Source organism: Mustela erminea, chromosome 18, assembly GCF_009829155.1.
Source record: "Mustela erminea isolate mMusErm1 chromosome 18, mMusErm1.Pri, whole genome shotgun sequence".
Classification (NCBI taxonomy): Eukaryota; Metazoa; Chordata; class Mammalia; order Carnivora; family Mustelidae; genus Mustela; species Mustela erminea.
In genome coordinates, this window is record NC_045631.1 from 20,861,983 (window position 1) to 20,874,214 (window position 12,232).

The following is a 12,232-nucleotide window of genomic DNA, read 5'->3' on the forward strand; positions in this document are numbered from 1 at the left end:
AGGTTCCTCAAAAAATTAAAGGTAGAACTACTATATGATCCAGCAGTTCCACTTCTTGGTGCTTATCCAAAGAAAATGAAAACATTAACTTGAGAAGATCTGTATACCTGATGTTCATTGCAGCATTATTTTACAATAGCCAAGGTATGGAAACAACTTCAGTATCCATTGACAGGTGAATGGATAAAGAAGATGTGAAATATATATATGTATTTAAAATATATATGTATGTTTATACATATGTTTAAGAAATATTTTGTATCTTATATATAAAATAGACAAAAGGGAATGTATGCATTCTGTATTAAAATGGACTGTTATTCAGCCATAAAAAGGAAGGAAATCTTACCATTTGTGACAACATGATGGACCTTTAGGGAATTATGCTAAGTGAAATATGTCAGAGAAAGACAAATACTATATGTCTCACTTACATATGGAATCTTGTTTTTAAAAAAGAAAACAACCAGGCTCATAGATACGGAGAACAAAGTGGTGTTTGCCAGATGTGGGACTAGGGATGGGAGAGTAAGCGAAATGAGTCAAGGGAGTCAAAAGGTACAGACTTCCAGTTGTAAAAAGTCATGGGGATGTAATGTATAGCATGGCAGCTGTAGTTAGTAGTACTGGACTGCATGTTTAAAAGTTGCTAAGAGAGTAGATCTTAAAAGTTCTCATCACAAGAAAATTTGTAACTACATATGGTGACTGACTGATGTTAACTAAACTTACTGTGAATATTTCACAGTTTATTCAAATACGGAATCATTATGTTGAATACCTGAAACTAATATAATGTATGTTAGTTATACATCAGTTAAAACAAGCAAAGTTTGTGGGCCGAGTTTTCTGCCAAGGGGCTGTTACCAGTAAAATAGTTTATAGAAGGATCATTTTTTCCAGGTATAAATCTTTTCGTAGACGGGGACAGCACATTGACGGAAGAGGAAATGAAAATATCTAATATATTCTTATGGAAACATGTTTAGTCTAGTTTTTAAAGTGCAGTCCATGGGCGCCTGGGTGGCTCAGTGGGTTAAGCCGCTGCCTTCGGCTTGGGTCATGTCTCAGGGTCCTGGGATCGAGTCCCGCATCGGGCTCTCTGCTCGGCGGGGAGCCTGCTTCCCTTCCTCTCTCTCTGCCTGCCTCTCCATCTACTTGTGATCTCTCTCTGTCAAATAAATAAATAAAATCTTAAAAAAAAAAAATAAAAAAAAAATAAAGTGCAGTCCACTATTTTGAACAATCAAATTAGCAAAATAAAAACAAATGCATGTTTAATGATGATAAGAATGTTGATAAGGCTACCTTCATATGCTGCTTGGTGTGAGTAGCATTTGGCCCAACCCTTCTGAAAATTGGCTTGGCAATATTTATCAAGAGCCTTAAAAAATACTCATCTCTTTGACCAGATAATTCTACTTCTAGATCTTATCTTAAAGAAATGAACAGTAATATGGAAAATATTTGGATATAAAAGTGTTTATTAATGTCATTTATAATAATATATTAGAAATCTCTTAAATGTATAATTGCAAAGTGTTTAAATAACCAGTGACTTAGTACATTGACTTAAATATTCTGAAAGACACCAGAGCATACTTGAACAGACTGTGGCTTTGAAACACAGGTCAGTAGTTTGTTAGATCTCTAACCTCAGAAACACAGTTTGCTCATTTGTAATACTTGAAAATACTAAGATTTTGAAAGAAATACATGAGATTGAAAATAGCTGACTTGTTTTAACTGTGAAGTTATAGTTACTGTCCTATTTAGAGTCATCCTATATGGATGAGGAATTTTTAATGGTATGGAAAAAATTTGGGTTACTATGTAAAATGAAGAGAACAGGTTTGATTTAGCCTTTATGATCTCAGTTGTGGTAAATATATTTGTCTTAAACTTGCATATGAAAAGGAATGGAATGAAGTTCATTAAGGAATGGTAGAATCATGGATGATGTTTTAAATTTCCCTTAGTTGTATACTTTTTAAAAAATTTTCTATAGTGACCATGTGTTTTATATTTTAAAAATCAGTTATTATAAAAAAGAAAAAAGAAAAAAGCAAGAACTTTTGAAATTCAAGGCATGTTTGCTTTTCACTGAATTTGTCTTTAGTGGACATAGTGAGTTTTTACCTTCACGTTGCTTACAAATAATACTGGAACAAAAGTTTGTATGTAAAAGCAAAGTTTTATTTGTTTGTTTGTTTTTACAAGTAACTCTGAATTTGTGTTAACTAATTTTAGAGTTAATTAAAAAAAATTTTTTTTTCTAGAAACTGCATTTAAATTTAAAGCCCTAAAGAAGGTTGCACAGTTAGCAGTTATAAATAGCCTGGAAAAAGTAAGTTATAACCTCTTAGCTATTAAAATTTTGTTACATTTTGCTTGTAAATGTTGCTGTCTTTACTATTTTGAATTAAAAGTCATGACTTGAGTGATAATGTCACATTAACATTTAGGAGGAATGCATTGCAGTATTCTTACGAAGGAAATTAGAAGTTTGTAATATAATTGGGGTTGTATGACATTTTATTTACTATATTACAAAAATACCCCTGCTTTCATGTAAAAACATATGTTTTGTTATTTATAGGCCTTTTGGAACTGGGTAGAAAATTATCCAGATGAATTTACAAAGCTATACCAGATTCCACAGACTGATATGGCTGGTAAGAACACGTTTATTCTTCTTTTAAACTCTTCCTTATGAGGTAAAAATCTATCACTTTCCAGATTATTTATGTTATTATGGTGCTTTTACATCTTGTCAGCTGGTATCAAATAGGAAATATTTTTTTCTCTTATATTTCAAAATTTCCCTCAATCCTTTCCTTTGAGCAAATAGTGAAAGAAGTTTGGAATGAAGCTCTAATCTTTATAATTAGAGTTATAATTAGAGTTGTGGATTGGATATTTGATGGCTCTTCTTTGTAGAGAAGTAGTCTTTTGTGCTGTGAGGCTTCATTTTGTATTCAGGGAGATGTATATCAAGTAGTAGTAGCCTTACCTAGAATTCTTGAGACATAGCTGTGATGCAGAGAATACAGACTTCTGGAGAGTATGATTCCCTTTGGCAAGCTGTCCAGTTTGCTTCTTGTGAACGTGACACTTTGCGTTAAGGCCTGCACATTGAGACTCAGGACAAGTTTGTCTTTTCTGAAAAGTGACCTTTTCTAGGATGGATCAAGATAGCTCTTCTATTTTTTTTAATTTATTTTTGAAAGATTATTTGAGAGAGAATGAGAGCGAGAGAGAGAGAGAGTGCAGGGGAAGGGGCATAGGGAGAGAATATCCAAGCAGAATCCAGCTGAGCAAGAGCCTGATGTGGGCCTCTATTGCACGACCCATGAGATCATGTCCTGAGCCACCTAGGCATCCCAAAATAGCTCTTATAATACACAGACTAATATAATATTGCTTGTCTGCTTACCTGAAATTTCATTGTTTAAATGAACTTCCAAGTTTATCTTTTAAAAATGTGACCTTTGGGATTTTGGATAGTGCAGGCTTTTAGTTTAATGCCAGAGATATTTTTCTCACTTAGTAATATCATTTAATTGTATTTTTCACACAGAGTGTGCAGAAAAGCTGTTCGACTTGGTGGATGGTTTTGCTGAAAGCACCAAACGTAAAGCAGCAGTTTGGCCACTACAAATCATTCTCCTTATCTTGTGTCCAGAAATAATCCAGGATATATCCAAGGATGTGGTTGATGAAAACAACATGAATAAGGTGAGGGGGGCAGAATTATTTCCATTATGTCCAGATGTAATCTGGTTCATTTTAAATCAAAGTGTGTATTACTTTAGGCTTAGTATTCTGTAAACACAATATTTCAGGAGACCATTTCTAACTATGATCACTTTAGGTCTTTTTGTTTGCTGGCCTTGGCAGAGACATACTCATACAAAAATTCTTCTGAAGGGAAAATAAGTGATACTCTCATTAATTAAAAATTTAAAAACAGTTCTTTAGTTTCATTCTTTTACCAGAGAAGATTAAGTGATACTCCTGTCAGTGTTCAACATAGTTTCTCCAACAATCGCAGCAAGGGTTGTCCTGTTAGAATCCATCACTTGTGTTATTTGCATGTACTTAGGGGTGTATCTGCTTGGTGCTAATGAAATTGACTAGTAACTCATTTTAGGTATTTTAGAACAGTTTTCATAGCCTCTTTTAGGAAGGTAGGATACCACATATGCTGCATAGAGAAATTGGTACTATGACAACTGCTAATTCTAAGGGACTCTTAATTTTTTTAATTAAAAATAGAGCAGGGTAAGGTGTTAATCTTACTGTTTTATTTGAATTTCTGTATGAAGGTTGTTTTGGCAATACTTTATTATTTATCATATCATATCTATCTATCTGTCTATGTATACATGCCACTTTGGGAGAAATACTCGTAGTGGAGTGAACATGAAATGGGCTCCTCCATGACTTGCCTATGGATGGAGATGTTCAGAATCAGTGGAATGATTCAGTACTTTGTAGAAATACTGGATAAGGAATTTATGCAATAGATGACTAAGTAAGTAACCTTAGGTAATCTTTTCGAGTCTGTGATGCTGTGGTACTCCACTCAGGTCTGTAGCTGCTCTTTTCCATTAAGAGGACACTGTTGTTCATGTTAGATTGCTTTAGAGCCTGTCAAAAGAGTAATTTTGTGGAGGGTTTCTGTTTATTGGGAAAATAAGCATAGGCAAAAAGCTATTATAAATAAAGTACTACTCTTATGTGAACTTATATTTGAATAATCACAGCTAAATCTTTCCAAATGTTTGATTATTTGTACATCTCCTATGGATTTCTCATTGTCCATTGAAAAAAAATTTTTTTTTAAGATTTTATTAATTTAAGAGAGAGCACAAGCATAAGTAGGGAAAGGGGCAAAAGGAGAGAGAGAAGGAGACTCGTCATTGAGCAGGGAGCTGATGCGGGGCTCCATCCTAGGACTTGGGATCATGACCTGAGCCAAAGCCATAGACTAACCTACTGAGCCACCCCTGGAATTGTTTGTTCTTTGTTGATCTGTAGGGTGTGTGTTGTGTGTACACTTTTTACTTAGTTTCTCTTTTTAAACTTTGTTTATGGGTTTTTATTTTTCTGTTTTGGTTTTTGCTATTTAGATATTTAAAATTTGTAGTGGTCAACTCTTTTTCTTTTTATCTCCTAGTGTTCTTGGTTATACTGTTCCTAACCAAGATTTTATTTATTCATTTTATTGACCAAAATTCACATACTACCATAAAATTAACTCTTTTAAAGTGTGCAATTCAGGATTTTTTTTAGCATATACAGAAAATTTGTAACCATCACCACTATCTAATTTAAGAACATTTTTGTCATCCCTGAAAGAAACCTCATACCTATTAGCAGTCACTCCTTACTCCTGTCTCACCCTAGGCTCTGGCAACTCCCAGTCTGTTTTCTCTGTCTCTGTGGATTTGCCTATTCTGGATATTTCATATAAATGGAATCACATGTAATCTTTGTATCTGGAACATCCCACGATTTTTGAAATACACTTTCTTAAATGTATTTTTTAGTACTTTTCCAGGTTAACAAATTTAGATTTAAAAATCTTTCTGGATTGGGATGCCTGGATGGCTCAGTTGGTTGAGTGGTTACCTTCGGCTCAGGTCATGATCCCAGCGTCCTGGGATCGAGTCTCACATCGGGCTCCTTGCTCAACAGGGAGCCTGCTTTTCCCTCTGCCTCTGCCTGCCACTCTGTCTGCCTGTGCTCACTCTCTCTGACCCTCCCCCCCCCCAAAAAAAATCTTTCTGGATTAAAAGAAGTATTTGTTTTCTTTTGTATTCTCACTTTTTCCTAGTCACATTACTTGTGAGCCAACCAGTATTAACGGTTGTTTGGTATGTATCCTTCCTTTCGTATTTACTTGCTTATACATTCAAGTGAAAATATACATACGTACATAGGGCGGAGATGGTTATATTTTAGAATGAGGTCATATATATATTTTAAAGTACTCTTTATACCCAGTCTGGGGCTTGAACTCATGACCCTGAGACCAAGAGCCATATGCTCCATTGACTGAGCCAGCCAAGCACCCCGAAATGAAGTCATTGTATACACATTACTCTGCATCTTGCTTTATTTACCTAAGAGTATATCTTAGCTTTCCTCAGAATAGTAGATAGAGATCTAACACATTCCTGTAAGTGTTAAGTAATATTCTGTTACACTAATGAGCCTCATTTACTCAACCATTTCACTGTGAATGGATGAATACTTAAATTTTTTACAGTTTTTTGATATTACATTTAATCCTTAAGTAAATGTCTTTGTCCATATGTTTTTGTTACTTGATGCTTTTAATTCTATAGACTAGAATGCCAAAACTAGGATTCTGTGTCAGGGGCATTTGTATTTTTAAAAAGAAAAATTTAAAAAAGATTTTATTTATTCATTTGAGAGAGTTACACAGAGAGAGAGAGAGAATGAGCAGGGGAGAGGAGGGAGGGGGAGGAAGCAGGCCCCTCACAGAGCCAGGAGCCCCATATGGCACTTGATCCCGGGATCCCAGGATCCCGGGATCATGACCTGAGCCAAAGGCAGATGTTAACCATCTGAGCTACCCAGGCACCCCTGTATTAAAAAAATTTTTTTTAATGATTTTATTTATTTATTTTAGAGAGAGAGGGAAAGAGAGAAGAGTGTGAACACACGTGTGTGAACAGGAGCAGGGGCAGAGACAGAATCCCAAGCAGATTCCCCACTGAGTGCAGAGCCTGGTGCTGAGCTTGATCTCATGACTCTGAGATGATGACCTAAGCCGAATCCAAGAGTTGGATACCCAACTGAATGAGACACCCAAACACCCATGTATTTTTAAAATTTTTAATAGTTAGTCTTAGATTTACATCCCCCAGTATTCATCACATGTCATTAATATGAATCAGAATGCCTATTTTTCTTCAGCCTCATCAGGACTGCATGCTTTTCAGTCTTTAATGAGATGAAAAAGAGTAACTCATTTTACTGCTTGTTATTAGTGAGGTCCAGGATCATTTCTGTTTTGTGGTCATTTGCATGTTTTCTTTTGCATGTCTGTTCATTTCCTTTAGTTACTTTACTTTTTTTCTTTTTTTTGCCAGTCTCTTTATTAACTTTGGGCACTTTTTGTCTATTAGTCTCTTACTTAATGATGCCATATTTGATTTAGAAGAATGCTTTATAGTTTCCGAATTGTTATGTTTTTTGGTCATTTTTAAAGATTTAATTGTGGTTACAAAATGGTGGTACATATTTGCTTAAAAAAGTGTTTTTTTGTCATTGGAGAAGAATGTGTATCATTTCTTTAGGGTACAGAATTTAGTGTAAATGTTTAAAACTGCACTAAGAACTACTCTGTAGTTCTTGAGAATGCTTGTAGGGGCTTGAGAGCCCCTCATGAATATGCTGGGTTAGCAGTCTGAGCTCCCTGAACCCTTAAATAGCCCATAGACTCTGGCAGCGTGGCAGACCTCCTCCTAGGCATTGGTGATCACACTTAGCTCTTTATTATAAAGTAAGCAAAGAAAAACAACAAATAGAACTGTAAGCAGATCGGATCGGGCTCTCATTTACACATTGTACCCTGCGAACTATATAGGAAAGTGTTTCTCTTTTTCACTTTATAGTTTTTGTTACTGTTATTTTATTAGGGAAGGTAGTATAATGATCAACATAATCGATCTTTATTATACTTATGAAACAGTAATGAGCTGCTGATCTGAATAGCTCTACAGGATAGCCCTCCTCTTTGTGATTTCTTAGGACCTTGGACAGCAAAGACTCTGCCATTTTTATTTTTTATTTTTTTTATTTTTAAAGATTTTACTTATTTACTTGTGAGAGAGAGTGTGCACACAAGCAGGGGGAGTGGCAGGCAGAGGGAGAACAGACTCCCCACCAAGCAAGGAGACTGATGGGGACTTGATCCTAGGACCCCGGTATTATGACCTGAGTCTAAGGCAGACACTTAACCGACTGAGCCACCCAGGTGTCCCAAAGACTCTGCCATTTATAAAACATAGCTTCCATGGAAGTTGATTCTTTCTGCTGGCCAGAAGGGAAAACATGGGAAATCATGCTGAGGATTTTTATGGGCCAGGCTTGGAAATGGCACACTTTCATTCACATTCCACTGGGTAGAACTCAGTCACATGACCACATCTAACTGTAAGAGAACCTGAGAAATACATCTATATCCCCCAGGAACCAAGAAATGAAGGAGTTAGGAGAGAGAGGAGGAATCGGGGATGGCTTAGACTGCTGTCTCCCTAGAATTCCCAGATATTTATGGATGCAAAGCTGTATATCAGGAGTACCTGTCCACTAGAAGAATAGTGCGGGCTATATGTGCTGCAAGAAGAGATGTGGAACCTTAGCTGAACTTGAAGTAAGAATAGAACTTAGAGAGACAGAATTGTTCAAGCCAGGGAGATCAAGAAAATGGATGTTCAGAAAAGTTAGTTAGTTAGAGGGCAGAAGATTCATGCAGGTGATGTTAAGAAATGAAGAGGAAGAGGCAGATGTGAGCAATCTGGAAAATACTGTGAGCCAGTTGGGGTTGAAACTTTATTTTTTAGGCAATGAAGAAAAGTCCAAAATTTAGGGTTAAAGGTGAGATATGCAAAGCAGTGTTTTTGGCTGATAAAAGGAAATTCCAAAGTGGGAGCTTGGTCAAAATAAATTTGAGTTTAGCTTTTAAAAATTTATTTACTTATTTATATTGTGGTAAAATTTGTTTTAAGTTTTTTTTTTTTTAACTTTTTAAAGTGTGCATTTCAGTGGCATCAAGTACATTCACAGTATTTTGCAGCCATCACCATTATCTGTTAGTGAACTTTTAAAAATTCTCTTAAATTCTGTGTCTTAAACATAACTCTTCATTCACCCTGTTACTAGCCCCTGGTAGCTCTGTTCTATTCTTGGTCTCTCTCAGTTGCCTATTCTGGGTACCTCATATCGATGGAATCATACAATATTTATCCTTATATGTCTGACTTGTGACATTTAACATAATGTTTTCAAGATTGATCCATTTTGTTGCACGATACTTACTCAGCCACAATAAGGAATGAAATTCCGAGCATGCAACAAAATGGTTTCTGGCTGAATAAATATTCCATTGTATGTACATGCCATGTTTTGTTTATCTCCTATTATCTCCACACTATTCTCCTAGAAATTTCTTATGTGCAGTGGTATTTTATTTTGGTTTCAGTCTTTTTTTTTTAAGGTTTTTTTTTTTTCTTTAATTTATATATTTAAGTAATTCCTACACTCAACATGGAGCTTGAACTCAGGACCCTGAGATTAAGAGTTGCATGCTCTTCTGACTGAGCCATCCAGATGCCCTGATTTGCATCTTTCTCATAACCAGCAGTGTTGGTCATCTGTTTTTAAGCTTATTGGCCATTTGTGTATCTTCTTTGGAGAAGTGTCTATTAAAGTTCTTTGCCCATTTTTTAATTGGGCTATTTTTATTGTTGTTGAGTTGTGGGAATTCTTTACATGTCACAGATGGTAATCCCTTACCAGGTACATGATTTGCAAATGTTCTCCCCCATTCTGTGGACTGTCATTTTACTTTCTTAATAGTGTCATTTGCTGCACAAAGGCTTTTTTTTCATTTGACGAAGGCCAGTTTATCCTTTTTTTTTTTTTAAAGATTTTATTTATTTATTTGACAGAGAGAGATCACAGGTAGGTAGAGAGGCAGGCAGAGAGAGAGAGAGGAGGAAACAGGCTCCCCGCTGAGCAGAGAGCCCGATGTGGGACTCGATCCCAGGACCCTGAGATCATGACCTGAGCTGAAGGCAGCAGCTTAACCCACTGAGCCACCCAGGCGCCCCTAGTTTATCCATTTTTTATTGTGTTGTTGCTAGTGCTTTTTTGGTATTATATCCAAAAAAAATTATTGCCAAATCCAATGTTGTAAAGATTTTCTTTTATGTTCTTTTCTAGGAGTTTTATAGTTTTAGCTGTTTAGATCTTTGACCTGTTTTGAATTCATTTTTATATGTAAGGTAAGGGAAGGGTGTGACTTCATTCTTTTGCATGTGGATATCCAGTTTTGCCAGCACCTTTTGTTCAAAAAACTGTCCTTTCCCCATTGAATGGTGTTAGTACTCTTGTTGAAAATAATTTGACCCTATATGTCAGGATTTCTTTCTAGACTTCATATTCTGTTTCTTTGATACATAGTCTGTTCTGATACAAGTAGCACAGTGTTTTGATTACTGTGGCTTTATAGTAAGTTTTGAAATTAGGGAGTATAAGTTTTCTGACTTTGTTCTTTCTGAAGTTCGTTTTGGCTGTTTCTTGTTACTTGACATACCATATGAATTTCTGGACAGGTTTTTCTGTTTCTAAAAAAAATGCTATTGGGGTTTTGGTAGGGGTTGCATTGAATCTGTAGATTGTTTTAGGTACTGTGGACATGTTAACAATGTTAAGTCTTGTAGTCAATGAACATGGGATGTGTTTCCATTTATTTATGTCTTTAATTGCTTTTAACACAGTTTTCATTGTATATGCTTTCACCACCTTGGTTAATTCCCAAGTATTATATTCTTTTTAATGCTGTTATCAGTGGCATTATTTCCCTACTTTCCTTTTTAGATGGTTCATTGTTAGTGTCTAGAAATGCAGCTGGTATTTATATGTTGATTTTTGTATCCTAGAATTTTGCTGAATTTACGAGCTCTAACAGGTGTGTGTGTGTGTGTGTGTGTGTGTGTGTGTGTTTAAGGTGTACAAATAAGATTGTATCATCTGAGAACAGAGGCCATTTTACTTCTAATTTGAATGACTTTTAATTTTTTAAATTTTCTTTTTCTTTTCCTAAATGTTCTGCCTAGAGCTCCCCCTAATAATGTTGAAAAGAAGTGGCAAAACTAGGCATCCTTACCTTTTCCCTACTAGGAGAAAAGCTTTCAGTCTTCCACTGTTGTGAGTGTAATGTTAGTCGTGGTTTTTTATATATGGCTGTTATCATGTTGAGGAAATTTTCTTCTATTCCTAGCTTATCCAGTGCTATTAACCATGAGAGGGTGTTGAATTTTGGCAGGTGTTTTTTTCTGCCTCAGTTGTAAGGATCATGTGAGTTTTTTACCTTCATTCTACTAACGTGGTGTATTAAACTGATTGATTATTGTTGTTGAGCCTTTTTTGCACTGTACAAATAAAGCTCATTTGGTCATGGTGTGTTACCTTTTTATATACTGCTGAATTTGGTTTGCTAGTATTTCTTGAGGGTTTTTTATCAGTATTTTTAGGGATATTGGTCTTTAGTTCCCTTGTCCTGTTTTTGTTTGGCTTTAGTAAGGTAAGGCTGACCTCATGAGAGGTGTTAGGAGGTGTTCCCTCTCCTTTACATTTTCGGAAGTGTTTGAGAAAGATTGGTATTAATAATTCTTTAAATGTGTGAAAGAATTCCCCAGTGAAACCACCTGTCCTGGGCTTTCCTTTGTTGGGAGGTTTTTGATGACTGATTTAATCTCTGTACTAGTTCTAAGTCAATTCAGGTTTTCTGTTAATGAGTCAGTTTTAGTAGATTGTATGTTTCTAGGAATTTGCCCGTTTTTTCTGTTACCCAATTGTGGACATATAATTTTTCATAGTATTTTATAATCTTTTTTTAAAATTAATTAATTTATTTTCAGAAAAGCAGTGTTCATTATTTTTTCACCACACCCAGTGCTTCATGCAATCCATGCCCTCTATAATACCCACCATCTGGTACCCCAGCCTCCCCACCCCCCTGCCACTTCAAACCCCTCAGATTGTTTTTCAGAGTCCATAGTCTCTCATGATTCACCTCCCCTTCCAATTTACCCCAACTCCCTTCTCCTCTCTAACACCCCTTGTCCTCCATGATATTTGTTACGCTCCACAAATAAGAGAAACCATATGATAATTGACTCTCTCTGCTTGACTTACTTCACTCAGCATAATCTCTTCCAGTCCCGTCCATGTTGCTACAAAAGTTGGGTATTCATCCTTTCTGATGGAGGCATAATAACTCCATAGTGTATAATCTTTTATTTTTAAAAAAATAGTATTGTTCTCACTTTCAGCTGTGATTTTTGGTAATGTGGATCTTCTGTTTTTTTTTTTTTTTTTTTTTTTTTTTAATCTAGCTAAATGTCTCCCAAATTTCTTGACCCATTCAAAGAACCAGCTTTCAGTTTTGATTTTTTTCCTATCGTTT

At 35.6% G+C, this 12,232-nt stretch overlaps 1 protein-coding gene across 7 annotated transcripts in view; it reads left to right on the forward strand.

The window, feature by feature from the left end:
- Positions 1 to 12,232, forward strand: part of NF1 (neurofibromin 1) — a 253,525-nt gene that overhangs the window by 71,889 nt on the left and 169,404 nt on the right. For all 7 annotated transcript variants that reach the window (XM_032321557.1, XM_032321563.1, XM_032321562.1 and 4 more), the window contains exons 6-8: positions 2,280 to 2,347; positions 2,600 to 2,675; positions 3,581 to 3,738. In XM_032321557.1, coding sequence (XP_032177448.1) covers positions 2,280 to 2,347; positions 2,600 to 2,675; positions 3,581 to 3,738 — 302 coding nt within the window. The remainder of the gene's footprint in view (positions 1 to 2,279; positions 2,348 to 2,599; positions 2,676 to 3,580; positions 3,739 to 12,232) is intronic.